Genomic DNA, 18,054 nt, shown 5'->3' with positions numbered 1-18,054 from the left:
CATGGAAAATGGCTGAACTATTAAGTAGCCCTTGGGGTCAGACTTGAAATGGAAACTGACCCCTGTCTACTGTGAAAGCTGGACAACACTGGCTTCCCTTAGACACGTCACTTGATTCTCAATAGTAAATAGTAAGATGACATGCCCCATTTGTTTTTTGTACTGTGCAGACTGGAGACTTGCATATTGAAATACGCTTATGAATGATGCCCTGGTGAAGCAACGATTCAGTGGTTTTAGCAATATGTGTTGAGGCCTGAAAAAATGGAAAAAAAATAACATTCCTAGGAAAATCTAAAATGGCTCCCTTGCAAGCAACAAGGATGGGGCTACAGAAGAAGTGGTGGAGCATTTACCAAGAATTAGAAAAGTGGCAACTCTATGAATTGTGCATAGATCAGTTCCCTAATTTGCCATACCAACACAGTATAGTAAGGTCAGAAAAGGATTTAATTTTTCTATGATTGTCTAGTGCCATGTCACCAGCCAGCTCTGCATGGAGGTCTGAGAGCCAGAGCACAAGGGGAAAAATTTTAGGTCCTTTTATGAGTAAAGAGCCGGTGCAGCCTGTCCCGGATCTGTTTGGTCCTCACCCCGTAGATGATGGGATTTAGCATGGGGGGCATCAAGAGGTAAATGTTGGCAATGAGAACGTGGAAATGCAGGGGCACATTCTGCCCAAACCGATACATTAGGGAGAAGAAGAAATTTGGGATGTAAAAGGCTAAGATGGAACATAGGTGGGAGATGCAGGTCCCAAAAGTCTTGAGCCGGGCATCCTTTGTAGGGATGCTGAAGATGGCCCTGAGGATCTGGGTGTAGGAGAGGGCTATAAAAAGTACATCCAGACCAATCACACAAAATACCAGAAAGAGCCCGTAGTAACTACTGATGCGGGTGTCAGCGCAGGCCAGCTTCACCACAGCTATGTGTGCACAGTATGACAGGGGGATGATGTTGGTTCTGCAATACGGCCACTGCCTTACCAGTAATGGAAATGGCAATGCAAGCAAACCACTGCACAGCATCATGGCTAGGCCAATATTGGTCACCACAGGGTTTGTCAGGATGGTCGAATGTCTCAGGGGATGGCAAATGGCCACATAGCGATCAAAAGCCATGGCCACAAAGATCCCAGACTCCATCACTGAGAAGCAGTGAATGAAGTAGAGCTGAATGAGGCAGGAACTGAAATTGATCTCCCTGGAATTAAACCAGTATATTGCCAGCATTTTGGGCATAATGGACGTAGATACAACCAGGTCGGTGATGGCCAGCATGCAAAGGAAATAGTACATGGGTCCATGGAGACTCGGGTCTGTCTTCACAGTAAACAGGATGGTGAAGTTCCCCAAGATGGCTATGGTGTACATGGTGCAGAAAGGGATGGAGATCCAGACGTGGGATGCCTCCAGGCCAGGAACACCCAGCAGGATGAAGGTGGAGGGGTTGGAGAAGTGGGTTGTGTTGGAATCTGACATGCAGTAGGGGAGAAGGTGTCCAACTCTGAGGCAGAACGGGGTCTCCTGCATGCACTGTATGTTCCCCTGACTTCCTGTATGTGCCAAGGCTCTAGGGTGATGGTCGCAGTACAGTTGCCTGGATAGAGAGACAAAGCTAATATAAGACACTACATATGCTGTTAGAGGCTGTTCTCATGGGTGAAGCTTTTTGGTCACTCTTCACATACTGAAAAATGACATTTTCATTATTGAGAGAAATTACTTATGAACAACAGACCCTATTAATGCCATTTCCTTATCTTAATGGGGCTCCTTGCATCAATAATTCCTACATGTCATGGTCTGAGAAATCTTAATAAGCGCCAGCAGGAAACATGAGTGTGAACACTGGTTATCCATCACTGTTTTTAATGTGACAAACGCCAGGCTAACTAGTCCATGCTGTATGGAGATCTACATTCACCTGGTTGCTCAAAATCTGAAACTGGGGAAAAACAAACAAACCGTTGCTAGGACATGTGCCAGGGGAAATCTTCCAAACAGAACATACCTGTGGCAAAAGATGTGGCTGTCATTGATAGCAGCTCCATGGAAACAAATGCTCATTCTCAGCAGTGGGCAAAACAAAGGCGACATTCAAATGCCTAAGGAATGGGATGAAGCATAACCTGCTCTGGCTTTGCGCTCAGTTTTGGTTACCCATCTCTCTGAAAGGGTTGCCATACACAGACAGATTGAAAAGTCTGGGAGGTTTTAGTTTAGAGAAGAGACAAAGAAGGAGGCATATGATAGAGGAGAGCAAAATGAAGAACGAACTGATGACATTCAAATGGACAAACCGAGAAGAGTTCCCAACCAGTAATATCTATAGATATTTATTACTTCAGATCGGCTAATTCCCCAAAGCTGAGGCAAATTATCAGCAAAACTGATTGGGAGGGGAAATGTAGACCAAAAAACAGGAAGGAAAATTGGGAGTTCTTTCAGAAGAACTGATTAGATATTCAAAAAGTCATGATGCCACAGTCAAGAAAATAGAGAACTTTGGACCAACCCCAGTTCAGTGGCAAAGTGAAGGCAGCAGATGAGAGAGGAGATCCAGGAAGAGCATATGGGGAAATGGGAAATAGACAGAAAACAATACAAATTGGAAGTTATGAAAATTGATAAGGGATGTTAAAAACACAAGGGAAAAATCCATTCTTGACAGTGTTCAGGATCACAAAAAGGAGGTTATTAAGTATATAAAGAACCAAAGAAATCCTAGAAAAAGTTTTAGACTGATTCCTAGAGGGAGAAAGTAAACTTGTTAATCTAGCAGCAGAAGGAGATGTGTTCAAAAATATTTTTGTTCTGCATTTGAGAAGAAGCAGCATGAGGTGCTCATATCACCTAAGGTGATGAAGCACTCTCCAGGCCATTAGCTGTCCAGGAAGGTGTTAAAGATTATGTGTAACAGAACCTTACAATTATGAACACCAGAGTTACAAAATGACCAATCCACCACACATCTCATTCGGAAACAGAAGTATGCAGTCAAGTTGCAGCAGAGTCCCCCAAAATTTATTATGCAATGCAGGGACCCTGAAATGGATTTAGGGCTCACTGTAGGCAATGAACTCATCATGAGCTCCCAGTGCAATGCTGCAGCCAAAAGGGATGATGTGATCCTTGGCTGCATAAGAAGGGGAGTGGTGAGTTGGAGCAGGGGAAGGATTTCACCTCACACATGGCATTGGTGAAACTGAGTGCGTCCAGTCGCAGGGTCCGTATTTCAAAAGGGATGTTGAAAAATTGGAGAGAGGGCAGAAAAAAACTACAAAATTTATTGGAGGTTGGAGAAAATGCCTGTCAGTGAAAGACTTAAAGATCTTCATTTATTCACATTCAGTTGTAACAACGGGCTCTGTAATTTAGCACAGAAAGGCAGAGCAAGAACCAGTGGCTGGAAGCTGGGGTGATTAACCTCTGGAAGAAACTCCGACAGGAATTGGTGGATTCTCCACCTCCCCATGTCTGCAGATCCAGACTGGATCCTTTTCTAGAAGATCTGCATGAGGGATTCTCTGCACTTACAATGCTACAGTGGCACTGCCATAGCGATTCAGTGTAGAGTCTAACTCTAACGGCTGGGGTTCTCCCATCAGTGCATGTAATCCACTTCCCTGAGAAGTGATAGTTAGAATAATAGAATATAAGGGTTCAAATTTACCTCAGGCAGTCATCTGTTCCAACCCCATGCTCAAAGCAGGATGAACACCAACTAAATAATCCCAGCCAGGCTTTGTCAAGCCAAGCTATAAAAACCTCTAAGGAAGGAGATTCCTCCACCTCCCTAGATAACCCATTCCAGTGTTTCACCATTCTTGCCATGATTTTTTCCCCTCTAATATCTAACCTAAACTGCTCTGAATGTAACTTGAGACCATTACTCTTTGTTCTGTCATCTGGTACCACTGAGAACAGTCTAGATTCATCCTCTTTGAAATCGCCTTTCAGGTAGTTGAAAGAAGCTATCGAATCCCCCCTCATTCTTGCCTTCTGTAGACTAAACAATCCCAGTTCCCTCAGCTTCTCCCCATAAATCATGTGCTCCAGCCCCCTAATAATTTTTGTTGCCCTCCGCTGGACTCTTGCCATTTTTTTTCACATCCCTCTTGTAGTGTGGGGCCCAAAACTGGACATATTACTCTAGATGAGGCTTCATCAATGTCGAATGGAGGGGAATGATCACGTCCCTCAATCTGCTGGCAATGCCCCTACTTATATACCCTAAAATGCTGTTAGCCTTCTTGGCAACAAGGGCACACTCTTGAGTCATATCCAGCTTCTTGTCCACTATAATCCCTAGGTCCATTTCTGCAAAACTGCTTCCTAGGTACGCGGTCCCTAGTCTGTAGTTCTGCATGGGATTCTTCCGTCCTAAGTGCAGGACTCTGCATTTGTCCTTGTCAAACCTTGTCAGATTTCTTTTGGCTCAATCCCCTATAATTTGTCTACATCCCTCTATATCCTATCCCTACCCTCCAGCGTATCTACCACTCCTCCCAGTTTAGTGTCATCGAAACTAAAACTAGATTTAGGGAAGAAGTTTTTTGTTGTCCTCCATCTGTACATCTCTCAGAGGCGTGGATTTTTTCTGCTTCTTCAGAAAAAGGCAAATGCAATGTTAGTTTATGTTAGCAGCGGCGTAGCATGCAAGTCACAGTAGGATATAGTACCGCTCTGTTCAGCGCTGGTTAGGCCTCAGATAGAGCAGTGAGTCTAATTTTGGTCACTACTGTAGAGAAAAGATGTAGAAAAACTTGAGAGGATCCAGAGACAACTGACAAAAATGATTCAAGGGATTAAATGCATGAAAAGCCATATGAAAAAGCTGAAGGAACAGGGCATATTTAGTGCTGAAAGGACGTATTTAAGGGGGGACATTTGCCAAAGCGGGCAGGAGAAGAGGCAATAGGTCAAACTACAGAATAGCAGATTGAGATGAAGTATCAGGAAAAAAACCTTCCTAACAGTAAGAGTAGGAGAAGAGTGGAACAGATGAATACAGGGGTAACTGGGTGAAATTTAATAGCCTGTGTTATAAAGAAGGACAGACTGGATGTTTTAATGCTCCTGTCTGAATCTGAAGCCTATGAATCTATTGATAAAGAAACTAGATCAGGCAATTAGATCATCTGTGTCTCATATCATGAACAAGTAAACATTCAATTACATTGAAAGTCTGCACATATAACACTGAGAAAAGAAAATAGTTAATCGAATCCATATTTCACCTGTGGAACTCCTTGCCCCAAACTTTATTGGATCAAAAGGTTAGCTGAATGGGATTCAGAAATGGGGAAACTTTAGGGAAAGGGAGAGACTATACAGGAAAGATGTGCTCCACCTGAACCAAAATGGAATCAGATTGCTGGCACTTGATATTAAAAATGTTACAGAGCAATTTTCAAATTAAAGGCTGGAGGAAAGCCAACGGATACAGAAGAGCATATGGTTTGATAAATACATCCCTAAGGGTAGGATCTATTAATGGAGATTATCTAAGTCCTAGTAAGAACCAGAGGATGGAAAATGATAAAATATAGACCTCTGGGACACACCACAATTTATTCTGAAAACTGATCATTTTTAACTACCTTTTGTTTCCTATCTTTTAACTGGTTACCTGTCCATGAAAGCCTCTTCCCTCTCATCCCATGTTAGCTGACCTTGCTTAAGAGCCAGTTGTAAGGTACCCAGTCAATGGTTTTCTGAAAGTCTAAATACACTATGCGCACTTGATCCCCCTTGTGCACATGCTTGTTGACCCCCTCAAAGAATTCTAGTAGATTGGTGTGGAGTGATTTACCTTTACAAAGACAATGTTGATTTTTCCACAGCAAACCATGTTTATCTATATGTCTAACAATATTGTTCTTTACTATCGTTTCAATTAATTTTCCTGATACTGAAATCAGGCTTAGGGGGCTTGTAATCGCCGGGATCACCTCTGGAGCCCTTCTTAAAAATTGTCATCACATTAGTACATTAGCTATCTTCGAGTCATCTGGTACAGAAGCTGATTTAATTGATATGTTACAGACTACAATAGTATTTCTGTAATTTCACATTTGAGTTCCTTCAGAATTCTTGAGTGAATCTCATCTGGTCTTGGTGACTTTTCACCATTTCATTTATCATTTGTTCCAAAACATACTCTAACGACACCTCATTCTGGGGCAGTTCCTCAGATTTGTCACTTAAAAAGAATGGCTCAGGTTTGGGAATCTCCCTCACATCCTCAGCCGTGAAGACTGATGCAAAGAATTCATTTAGTTTCTCTGCAATGGCCTTATCGTCCATGAGTGCTCTGTTAGCACCGCGATCGTCCAGTGGCCCCACTGATTGTTTAGCCAGCTTCCAGCTTCTAATCCAGTGGTTCTTTAATTTTTGTACTGGTGATCCCTTTTACCTAGCAAGTTTCTGAGGGCCACCCTGCCTTTTACATTAAAAGCACTATTAAAAATATTTAGCATCATTATAGATGCTGGAAGTATAATGAAGTTTGAGGTGGAGGCTGACAACTCGCGACTCTCCATGTAATAGCTTCACGATTGCCTGAGGGGTCCCAACTCCCAATTTCAGAATTCCTCTGGGTCATCAGCTCGCAGTGGGCGGGGGGAGGGAGGATGGGGTATTCAGCAGAGATGGACACTTTGGACAGTGATACTGGATCAAACTCATAACCATTGGCCAGAGAGCTGGGGTGTTTAATGGCTGTGCAGAGCGGAAAGGATCACAGATCTAATCTCTGTCCCATCACACCCATGCTGCATTGGGTTTGTCGAGCAGGTGAGCTCCTCTGCAGGAGATGGGTACCTGTGAATACTGAGGCAGAAGCATCTTCTCTGGGAACCCTCCTCACGTAGCCGTGTTCCACACCTCTCTCACGACAGCAACTACAGCAGCATCCACGCCAATAGCCGACACAGAGGTGTGAACTGTTTATATTGTAGCTGTGTGCAATCCCAGTGCGGTTCACTCAGCCTCTTGGGGAGAAATGACATCTGAAAGGAAACAGGCTGGACACCGGAGGCAATCTAGCCAATCTTTCTTTTTCTACATCTACGCTTCTGTGTTCTTTATCCAGCTTTCGGAGTAAACAGTAATTAAGGGACCTTCCCAAAGGAGATGAGAACTCTTGGCCTCTCTGCTGAGTCACAGAGGAATTGGCTGCTCTGAGTATTTGTGTATATTTAATAATTATAGTTGATTGGTACGAAAACTAGGTATAATGCCTAGCTCTCCATGGAGTCTGACACCAAGTAAATGGCCAGGATGGCTGGGTAGATAGTGGACACACAGATCTGGAGAAAAATATCAGAGGGGAGACACTAGAAATTTTTTTCAGATACATGAGGCTATTGCTAATGGATCACAGATCTTTAATTCTCATCTGTGACTATAATCACACCCAGCAGCACCTTTTATTAAAAGATCTTTAAAATTCCTTCCAGAGAAAAGCCACTAGGAGCATATCCCCATCATACAGATAAGCAAACTGAGGCACAGGGAGATGTGGTTTGACAAATGTCACACAGAGAATGACATACTATGCATAAGTCCTGATTTCCCTCCCATAGCCATGGTCTCTCCATCAGTAACTGAACGCATGACAAGAGGGAAATGGAGTCACAGTGTAGTAGGGTCCGTTTGTTGGGTGAGTGTGACGGAATTTCCTGAGGTACAACCAGGAACTGGGGTACCTCCGAATCCTGTGGTATACCAGTCTGGCCCCCTTCTCACACTGTGAGACTGTGAGAAGCTGCAGTCATCTCAGATCTTGGACTTACACAGCCAAAAACAGACAAAGACACACCCATGTGTAGTTACAGGAGTGCTTTCACTAACCACTCATGAGCCAACAAGACGGAGCCTCCACTCAGCTCTCCCCAGCTCTCCAGCCTTGGACCAAAGGTTGTACCATCATGCCCTGATTAAAAGTTTCACCTGTGTTACTATTACCCAGTCTGCCGCTCATAGAGTCATATTATCTCAGGATTGCAAAGGACCTCAGGAGGTGTCTACTCCAACCCCCTGCTCAAAGCAGGACCAACTCAAACTAAATCATCCCAGCCAGGGCTTTGTCAAGCTGGGCCTTAAAAACCTCTAAGGATGGAGATTCCATCACCTCCCTAGGGAATCCATTCCAGTGCTTCACCACCCTACTAGTGAAATAGTGTTTCTGAGAACAGGTACAATGCCGGCCCCACCATTGTCAGCGACCCTGGTGGCCTTTCCTGGAGTCCATCATGTGGAGCCACCCAAGGATGCCATGGCATCAGAGGGGGGTAGTACCAAGCCCATCTCAGAGTCTCTTCCTGAGGATGCCTAAGATAGCGTACCCCCAACCCTCTTGTCATCAGAGCCCCTCTTCCACACTGAGGCAATTGCTGCCCTAGTTGGTGGTGAGCAGGCCTCTGGGGCAGTGGGGGGAGTTTTCAGCTCCCTCTTTGAGGAGAACAAGGCCCTGGGTCTGACCCCAATCACCGAGAGGGAACATGACCCTTTGCCAGGGGGCCTCAGTCTGGGCAGTGACTTGGTCTCGCTGCCTCCTTCTCCTGACATCATGCCTGACAGCATGGCTGTGGGTGCTGAGTTTGTTGTGGTGCCAACCCTTGCTGAGGCCCTCCCTCTCTTTCCCGCCCCTAGACTCCTGAATCAGGTCAAGCAGTGCCACATCTCAGTGGTGCAGCTGCCGAGGATCCTAATCCCATTTCTGCTTCTGCTCCTGCAAGTAAGCCCATTCCTGTTCCTGGCCCTGTTCCCACCCTCGATGCATTGCCTGCCACCTCCTTCCCCTCCATCTCCCATACTGCCTCTGCCTACGCCAGCACCGGCGTTTTTTAATTTCCCCTGTCCCCAGACGACTCTCGGCGGGTGGTTTTCATGTCTCTCATCTCTGACCCTTTAGGGACTGCTCTCTTCGCTCCATTTCCCCCTGCCCTGCTTGAAATGGAGATGAGCAGTGAAGCTCCAACAGTACAGGCACATCGCTGGGGTCTTTCCCTCATTTGCCCATCTCCATGTGCCGCGGGATTGACACAGAGGCCCAGCTCTCCCCCACTGTGCTGAAGGAGAAACTGCGCCGTTTCCTGAAGGAAAGTCCTCTGAGCTGAAGGGGATGTTTTGAAGGAGAGGACGGGGACCGAGAGGCAGGATATCATGGCCTACCGATTGGCCGGCAACTTCCGTGATTCCCTGCTGGCTTTTGCAGTTGACCACAGATTGTTGTGAGGCCTGTGAGGATCCTCCCCGGCCCTCACTATGAAACCGACCATCTTCGCTAGCTTGAACATCCTGGGCTGTAGGGTGGTTCTCCGCAGGTCTCAGGTGCTCTGCTTCCTTTGAGGGATAGTGCTCTGTGATTTCCCTGCAGGAGACCCACATGGCTCCAGCCGCCGAGGCTAGCTGGCAGCTGTAGTGAGTGTGTGTGTGGGGGGCTGTACTTTAGCCATCTGAGTGCTCATTTGGCCAGGGTGGCCACCCTGTTCTCCCCGACCAACTGCCTAAGGTGCCGGGAGTCGCTGAGGTCATGCTAAGTTTCCTGAGGAGCAGTGGGCACTGCCTGGAGAACTCTGTCCAGTGTCCTTCCCGCCCCGCACCCCGGATCCCTAGTTTGGAACCAGTAAGGCTTCTCTCCACTGGCTGGCCCATCTCTCCAGCTGCTCTGCTGGCTGGAGGTCTTCCTGGCTGCTGCTGCTGCTGTGCAGGGGGGACACGAGAAGCCCACCACCATTCCTGGGGCTTGCTTGGCTGCTTGGGCACTGGTGCCTTTCTGCTGCTGCTTCTGAGGCCCTTTGTAGAGGGGGCTCTTCCTGGACTGAGTGACTTTATATCTTTGCTTCTGTGTTGCTGCTTTCTCCTGCTCTTGTGGGGAGTAAGTGGGAATGGCGTGGAGTGCTCCCCCTACCCCATCTCTTCCCCCTACCACCGCTACCTCCACCAGTCCTACTTATAATCGGGACCTTCTCTTCGCCCCCTCGCCCTAGCTCTTTGCTGTGTCCCTTCTACCAGCTGTGACTTTTGCACCAGCAAGCATGGACTGCAGAAAAACAAGCACACTTTGGCACATGTGCCTCCCTTCCGTGGACTTGCCCTCCTCTCTCCGCTATATTTGGCTGGTAGCCTCCCTTTGCTTCCTAGTAGCCTCCTTGCAGCTGTTTGCCGCTTTCCTCTTGCTGCCCATTTGGATTCCCCTGACTTCTGCCTTGTTACTTTGTTGTTGTTACTTTGCCAGCTCCAGTTTGGCCCTGGAATGTGTTAGTCAGCCTGCCCTGCCCTCCTTGCCAGCTGTGCTGAATCGCTTTAGCTGTAAGGGGTTAAGTAGATATGTGGACAGAGCTGGCACTGGAATTTGTTGCAAGGTTTGGTTCCTCGGTTAGTGTTTTCATTGTGTAGTGTGTCATTGTAGTAGACTTAAAAGTGGCAATTCTTCAACAACAAAAACCTTCAAAATCAGCTACTAACTGCTACTCACTTTCTTCTTCTAGGAAGTTTGTTTTTTTTGTTAGTTTGCTTGCTCCAGTTTGGCCCTGGAATGTGTTAGTTTCCTTGCCCTGGGTGTGCATATGTGAGTATGAACATGGGCTAGGACTGGGGTCTCTGATGCTTTCTTTCTTCCCCTGAGTGACATCGGAGAATTCCCAACAATCTCTGCTGTTATTTTTTTAAATAAAGCTTTAAAATTTAGACACTTGGTGTATGCCTCGTCATCTCCTCCTCAAAAGATCCTGTGGCCACAGCCGGATCAGCTGTGGTCCTGGGCGGATTGGTAACGAAAATCTGTCACATTGTCCCTGGCCTGTTCTCAGCCTGTTCCTTTTCCCCTACCTCCCATTGCTCCTCCTCCCCTGCTCAGCCCACTTGCCCTGTGCCCCCATTCCCCCAGGCTAAGTGCTTGTGCCCCTTCTCTTTTATGTTGTGGCGCCTGTTCATTGTACGCACGCACGCACACACACACACACGGTACTTTCCCGTTCTCAGTGCAGCTGGTGTCAGCAATTGTGTCCGTCCCCCCGTTGGCCCTCTCCTGCCATGCCCACAGTTTAGCCTTTCTGCCCTTCCTATGCATTGTCTTATGCACCCATTGCATTATCACTCCTTTCTCATTGGGCTGCAAGACCCTCGCCCTGCATCACTTTCTGTCCTTCCTTCGGCAGTTGCAGATGTAGCTGTTGCTGGCGGTGCCTCAGGGGGAGCCCCCCCTACCAGGGAACCCATTACTAGATGCACTGCTCTTCGAGGGAGGCTTTTTACAGTCAACAGGGCACATTAGGAGATACTGCCCTATGTGACGGATGGAGGGGCAGCTGGTACCCCTGAGATCTGGGAGGCACCAGTGCTGCCATTGTCCCTGATCTTGGTTACCCAGGTCCTATAGTCGCTGCTCCTCCTTCTGTCATAGCTCCCCACTTGGGCCCTGGGGATAGACCCCAATCAAACCCAGGTGAGTGGGTGGGCCCTGCCTCCATCTTGTGTAGTTTGGTGAGGTCCATGTGGCAGAGGGTGGCAAGGACACTACCGGGAAAAGGAGAGGCCCTGCTCCAGTGGGAGATATACGTTTTCCCCATTGTTCCCCCACTTTGTTTCCCTGACCTGATTATTGTTCTGCCTGGACTGTTGGGCAGAGCTTCAGGCTGTGGGTTGGCCAGTTAATTCCCTAATAGTAGTTAAGCAGAGTAGCCTCCCACTGACCCAGAGGGGGAGGGACCACCACTGATCCTCTACAGGGAATCTTAAGAGGGATGATGGTAAGAGTAATGTGGAACATGTAAACAGATGAAATATTTGATTGGAAAGTGGGTAAGGAGCAAAGGTGTTAGAAGCTTTCAAGGGATGCTTGATCTTGTTGCTCAAGAATGTTTCTTAAACCTATTGTGACAGGGTCAGGCCAGATGGCTACAGGAGAGTGCTAGAAGGCAGATATATTAGCCACAGGTTAAGTAGGTCCCCTTTCCCTGGGTAAGATAACAGGGAAGGTTCCAGAACAATCAAGAGCTTTCTGGAAACAATTAAGGCAGACAGGCTGATTAGAACACCTGCAGCCAATCAAGAAGCTGCTAGAATCAATTAAGGCAGGTTAATCAGGGCACCTGGGTTTAAAAAGGAGCTCACTTCAATTTGTGGTGTGCATGTGAGGAGCAGGGAGCAAGAGGCGCAAGGAGCTAAGAGTGAGAGGGTGTGCTGCTTATGGACTGAGGAGTAGAAGCGTTATCAGACACCAGGAGGAAGGTCCTGTGGTGAGGATAAAGAAGGTGCTTGGAGGAGGCCATGGGGAAGTAGCCCAGGGAGGTGTAGCTGTCATGCAGCTGTTACAGGAGGCACTATAGACAGCTGCAATCCACAGGGCCCTGGGCTGGAACCCGGAGTAGAGGGTTGGCCCGGGTTCCCCCCAAAACCTCCCAATTCCTGATCAGACATATGAGGAGTTGACCCAGACTGTGAGTTCCACCAGAGGGGAAGATCTATGAGGCGAGCAAATCCCCCAATTAGCGCAGGACCCACCAAGGTAGAGGAGGAACTTTGTCACACTATGTAAAGATGGTGTAAAACAATGTCCATGGGACAAACATTTGAAAACAGTGGATGAGATGGCTTCTGTAGCTGATGATTTTCAGCAGACACAAGCATCTATTGTGAATAAACCACAGACAGAGAGGGTTACATCTGGTGGAAAGTATGGATCCTGTTTTACCCTACCCACCTGTGATAAAAGTTATAGTGTTATTGCTAAAGGTCATGATGCAACCCGAAGCAAATACTCACCAACAACCACACATCACAGAACAAAAACACTAACCCAGGAACCTATCCTTGCAACAAAGCCTGATGCCAACTCTGTCCACATATCTATTCAAGTGATATCATCATAGGACCTAATTACATTAGCCACACTGTCAGGGACTCATTCATCTGCACATCTACCAATGTGCTATTTGCCATCATGTGCCAGCAATGGCCCTCTGCCATGTATATTGACCAAACCAGATAGTCTCTACGTAAAAGAATAAATGGACACAAATCTGACATCAGGAATCATAACATTCACAAACCGGTAGGAGAACACTTCAACCCTCTCTGGCCACTCAGACTGGGAGTGGATGTGTCATTACAAAAACTAAGTTCCCCATACTAATTTCCCTACTGTTACTCACACCTTCTTGTCAACTGTTTGAAGGAGGCCACCCTCACTACCGCTACAAAAGTGATTTTTCCTCCCTTGATACTCTACCATTGAGAATAGCCTGCTTCCACTTTAATTGAATTATCCTATTAGCACTGATCCACTACTTGGTAAGGCAACTCCCATCTTTTCATCTACTGTGTATATATATCTGCTACTGTATTTTCCACTCCAGGCACCTGATGAAGTGGGTTTTAGCACACGAAAGCTTATGCCCAAATAAATGTGTTAGTCTCAAAGGTGCCACAAGGAGTCCTGTTATTTTTGCTGGTACAGAATAACACCTGTGAACCTGTTATCTGTGAATTTTTAACCTGAATAGACAAGTCTGAGTTTAGTCCCACCACAATATTTTGATCCACTGTAACCATTTGTGTCTCTTGTGGCAAACCTGCCTGTGACTCAGTTTGAACTGCAGGATTCAAGTAGAAGTAGAGGATTACTGTGGGTGCGAGTGGCATTTTTATTGTGTCTGTCACTGAGCTCTTTCGTGTTGGCTTTCTTGCGCAATTACTGTTAATGGTTCTGGTACGTGTGGAAAGATATTTCTTTTGCCACTATAGCTGATTCACATGGTAATATTTATCTACCTTTTTGTTACTTTGTACAATTTTAATTTTATACACAGTGGCACTTAATCTGTCCACAGTAGTATATAGCCCATCGTATGGGTTACATCAACTGTGCTCTGGTACAGCATAAGATACAAGCATAACTTGGTTTCCAAACTCCCAAGCATTTTTTTTCTTTCATTTTTGTCAGAAATAGGCGTTTGCCTTTTGTTTGGATTTTTCCAATTGGGCAGCTACCTGCAAGTGGACCTGATTCAGATGTTTCTGTAATGCTTGCAGACGGGTTTCAAGCTTTACTTCCTTTAGCTGTGTGTCACTGGCATGATATAAAAGATGCTCTGGCACGTGCATAGTTTGTTTAGTTATAACCTCACCGTGTGTACGATTTGTGGAGGCAGCTGGAGTTTCCCTGAATGCCATTAAAATGAGAGGAATCAGGGTGTCCCAACTGCATCCATTAGCATCTACCAGTTTTACCAGCATACGTTTAATGGTGCAATATTTTCACTCTGCCATTCCTGATGATTCAGGTCTGTATGGAATATGCAATTTTTCTTGCATTCCTAACAATTGCAGGCATTTTGGAACACTTGTCCAGTAAAGTGTGCTCCTCTGTATGACTCTACCCTAACAGGAAATTCTCAGCGATAAAATACTTTTTCAATTAGAACCTCTGCTGTGGCTACAGCGTATTTGCTTTTAAAGGAAATGCTGCCACCTGTTTAGAGAACGGATTAATGACAACCAGAAGGTATTGGTTTTCCCTTGGAGTTTTGGTAAAGGTCCAAAAAATCAACTCGCAGAGTCTGCCATGGACCTTCATATATCTGGGATCTTAAAGGCACATTTGTTTTTGTGGAGGTAGGATTATTCTGTGCACAAACCAAACAATTTTTACAGTACCAGTGTACATTTGCCTTCATGCATGACCACCAACCTATTAGGATGAGGCACTGCATGGTTTTTCCCACTTCTCGATGACCTGCTGATGCTATGTCATGTAACAGATAGATCAGTTCCCTTCTTTTACATGCTTGTTTCTCCAAATTCAAGCAACTCCTTTTTCCAAGAGTTCATCGAGTGGCCCTGCGATGTGAGTAAAGTTATGGATCAAGTCTCGATATTATTCTGCTGAACCTAAGGAAGAATGTAAAGAAGTTATGTTCGTGGGCATGGATAGTTCTTGAATCGAATCCACCTTTTGTTGTGCAGGTGATCGACCTCCTTGAGACAACGTGATACCCAGAACGGAAACTTCTGGGACCATTAGTCAGACCTTTGTTGGATTGCACTTTAATCTTCCAGCCTTTATGATTTGAAAAAAATCAGTTAGACACTCCAGGTGTTTCTCTTGAGTTTCTATTGCTAAACAAATGTCAGCTACATATTGAAATTGAAGGAACAATATTTCACACTGTGTAGAGTCAAGCACACAAGTTTATTATGCACAGCACTGGTGGAGTGTCACTTTGTTTGTTAGGCTTAGAGACACTACAGAACAATTAATTACAATAGATTATATAGGGTGCTCATTGGGGGGAGAGAAGCAACAGGAATGGGTTTTCCCAAGCCTTTCGATAGGTTCTAGCAGCAAGACAAGATAAGCACAATAAGCCAATGGTCTGAAAGATTACATAATGTTTCCGTTCAAGGCTTAAATTAACATATTGCTGACATACAGGTAATTACCCCCAGACTATGTATATTAAAGTGTACAGGTTAAATCCCAATTTGGGGTTCCAGGGGAATGAGGTAGCACAGTTGACCAACTGGTACATTCCTGGAGATTTAAAGCAAAAGGCAGTAATTAGTACTTAAAATTAACGATTGTTTATAAATTTACCCTTACATTTCTGTGGGCTGGGATTGGCATACATCTGTGAGGGGAGGATGTCACAACTCATGTCTATAATATTGGGCCTCTCACTGAACTCTGTCTGGGATCTGAGGGGTATTGTACCACTATCTCTTTCCTGCATTAGGGAGTAACCACGAGGCCTTTCCCAGCACTTCATGGGTCTATAACTCGCAATAAGGACACCCAATTACTAACTCCGCTCACTAACTTGAAACACACAAGGTTACTTGTTTACCCCAGCTTCCTCTTAGCTATGTATTGTTCTCTGTTAGCCAGCCCCCATAGCCCAAGCCAAGCTGTGGACTCTGGGCCTAGATGAAAAGTTATCAGGAGAAACTGTAGTTAAGCTCTTACGTCCATAGCTAATGGATTCTGTTGCTTCAAATTAGAAGAGATGGTTTAGAAAACCTTGACAAAATTCATTTCATTTGCCCATGGAAAGTGGCTGAACTATTATGTAGTCCTTGGGGTCAGACTTGAAATGGAAACTGACCCCCTTCTACTCTGAAAGCTGGGCAACGTTGGCTTCCCTTAGACACATGGTAGAAAACCATTTTGCTTTGAGATTAAATCTATCAATCAGGTCAGGCATTTTGCACACAACAGCTGTACAAGCTGGAGTCACTTGATTCGATTTTTGATAATCAATATTAAGATGCCATGACCCATTTGGTTTTTGTAGGAGCCAGATTGGAGAGCTGCATACTGAAATGCACTTACGAATGATTCCCTGCTGAAGCAATGATTCAATGGTTTTAGCAATATGAGATGAGGCCTAAAAAATTGAAAAAATTGCCATTCCTAGGAAAATCTGAAATAGCTACTTTGCAAGCAACAGTGGTGGAGCCACAGCAGAAGAGGAGGAGCATTTATCAGCAATTAGGAAGGTGGCAACTCTATGACTTGGGCATAATTTGCCACATCAACACAGAATAGTAAGGCTGGGAAAGGATTTAATGTATCTCTGACTGTATCACCAGCCAGCTCTGCATGGAAATCTGAGAGCACCGGGAGAAAAAATTCGGTGCCTTTATTAGTAAAGAGCCAGAGCAGTCTATCCTGGATTTGTTTGGTCCTCACCCTGTAGATGATAGGATTTAGCACAGGAGGAATCAAGAGGTAAACGTTGGCAATGAGAATGTGGAAATGCAGGGGCACATTCTGACCAAACCGGAACATGAAAGAGAAGAAGAGACTTGGGATGTAAAAGGTTAAAATGGCACAAAGATGGGAGATGCACGTCCCAAAAGTCTTGATCTGGGCGTCCTTTGTGCGGAGGCTGAAGATGGCCCTGAGGATCTGGGTGTAGGACAGGGCAATAAAAATCACATCCAGACCAATCACACAGATTACCACAAAGAGGCCATAGTAACTACTAACACGGGTGTCGGTGCAGGCCAGATTCACCACGGCTATGTGTGCGCAGTACGGCTGGGGGTGATGTTGGTTCTACAATATGGCCATTGCCTTACCAGGAAGCGATATGGCAGTACAACCATGCTGCCTCGCAGCATCATGACCAGGCCGATCTTGACCACCGCTGGGCTTGTCAGGATGGTGGAATGTCTCAGGGGATCACAGATGGCCACATAGCGATCAAAAGCCATGGCCACAAAAATCCCAGACTCCTTTACTGAGAAGCAGTGAAAGAAGTATAATTGGATGAGGCAGGAACTGAAATCGATCTCTCTGGAATCAAACCAGTATATTGCCAGCATTTTGGGCACAATGGACGTAGATACAACCAGGTCGGTGATGGCCAGCAGGCAAAGGAAATAGTACATGGGCCCATGGAGTCTCGGCTCCATCTTCACGACGAACAGGATGGTGAAGTTCCCCAAGATGGCTGTGATGTACATGATGCAGAAGGGGATGGAGATCCAGACATGGGCCACTTCCAGGCCAGGAATGCCCAGCAGGATGAAGGTGGAGGGGTTGGTGAAGTCAGTTACATTGGAATCTGACATGGAGTAGGAGATAAGGTGTCCAACACTGAGGCAGAACAGTGTCTAGTGCATGTATCATAAGGTTCCCTGACTTCCTGGATGTGCTCAGGCTTTAGAGTGATGGTCACAGTACAAATGCCTGGATGGAGAGTCAATATTCATACGAGACACTACATGCACTCCTGGATGCTGTTCTCATGGGTGAAGCAGATTGGTGGCTCTTCACACACTGAAAAATGACATTTTCATTAGTTCGATAAATGAATTATGAACAACAGACCCTACTAATGCCAATTCCATATTGTATGGGGTTCCTTGCATCATTAATTCCTACATGTCATGCTCTGAGAAACCTTAATAGGCACCAGCAGGAAACGTGAGTGTGAACACTGGTTATCCATCATTGTTCCTCTTAAGGCTGAATCCCAACTCTGTCACTCCCAGTGCAACTGTGGGTCCCACAAGAATTTTAAAAAAATATTAC

At 45.8% G+C, this 18,054-nt stretch overlaps 1 protein-coding gene and 1 pseudogene across 1 annotated transcript; both read right to left on the bottom strand.

The window, feature by feature from the left end:
* Positions 1 to 533: 533 nt before the first annotated feature.
* On the bottom strand, positions 534 to 1,481 carry LOC127042016 (olfactory receptor 52R1-like). Its single transcript, XM_050935699.1, has one exon. It carries the CDS (start codon positions 1,479 to 1,481, stop codon positions 534 to 536), a length of 948 nt encoding a protein of 315 aa, XP_050791656.1.
* Positions 1,482 to 16,503: 15,022 nt separating this feature from the next.
* Positions 16,504 to 17,591, bottom strand: LOC127042014 (olfactory receptor 52R1-like; annotated as a pseudogene).
* Between the last annotated feature and the right edge of the window lie 463 nt (positions 17,592 to 18,054).

The sequence above is a fragment of the Gopherus flavomarginatus genome, unplaced genomic scaffold (assembly GCF_025201925.1).
Source record: "Gopherus flavomarginatus isolate rGopFla2 unplaced genomic scaffold, rGopFla2.mat.asm mat_scaffold_1602_arrow_ctg1, whole genome shotgun sequence".
Taxonomy (NCBI): domain Eukaryota; kingdom Metazoa; phylum Chordata; order Testudines; family Testudinidae; genus Gopherus; species Gopherus flavomarginatus.
This window is presented reverse-complemented; position numbering and strand designations above follow the sequence as displayed.

Bases quoted from the DNA above. Each gene is read 5' to 3' on its own strand.
- LOC127042016 (XM_050935699.1), bottom strand. From the start codon at position 1,481: ATGTCAGATTCCAACACAACCCACTTCTCCAACCCCTCCACCTTCATC.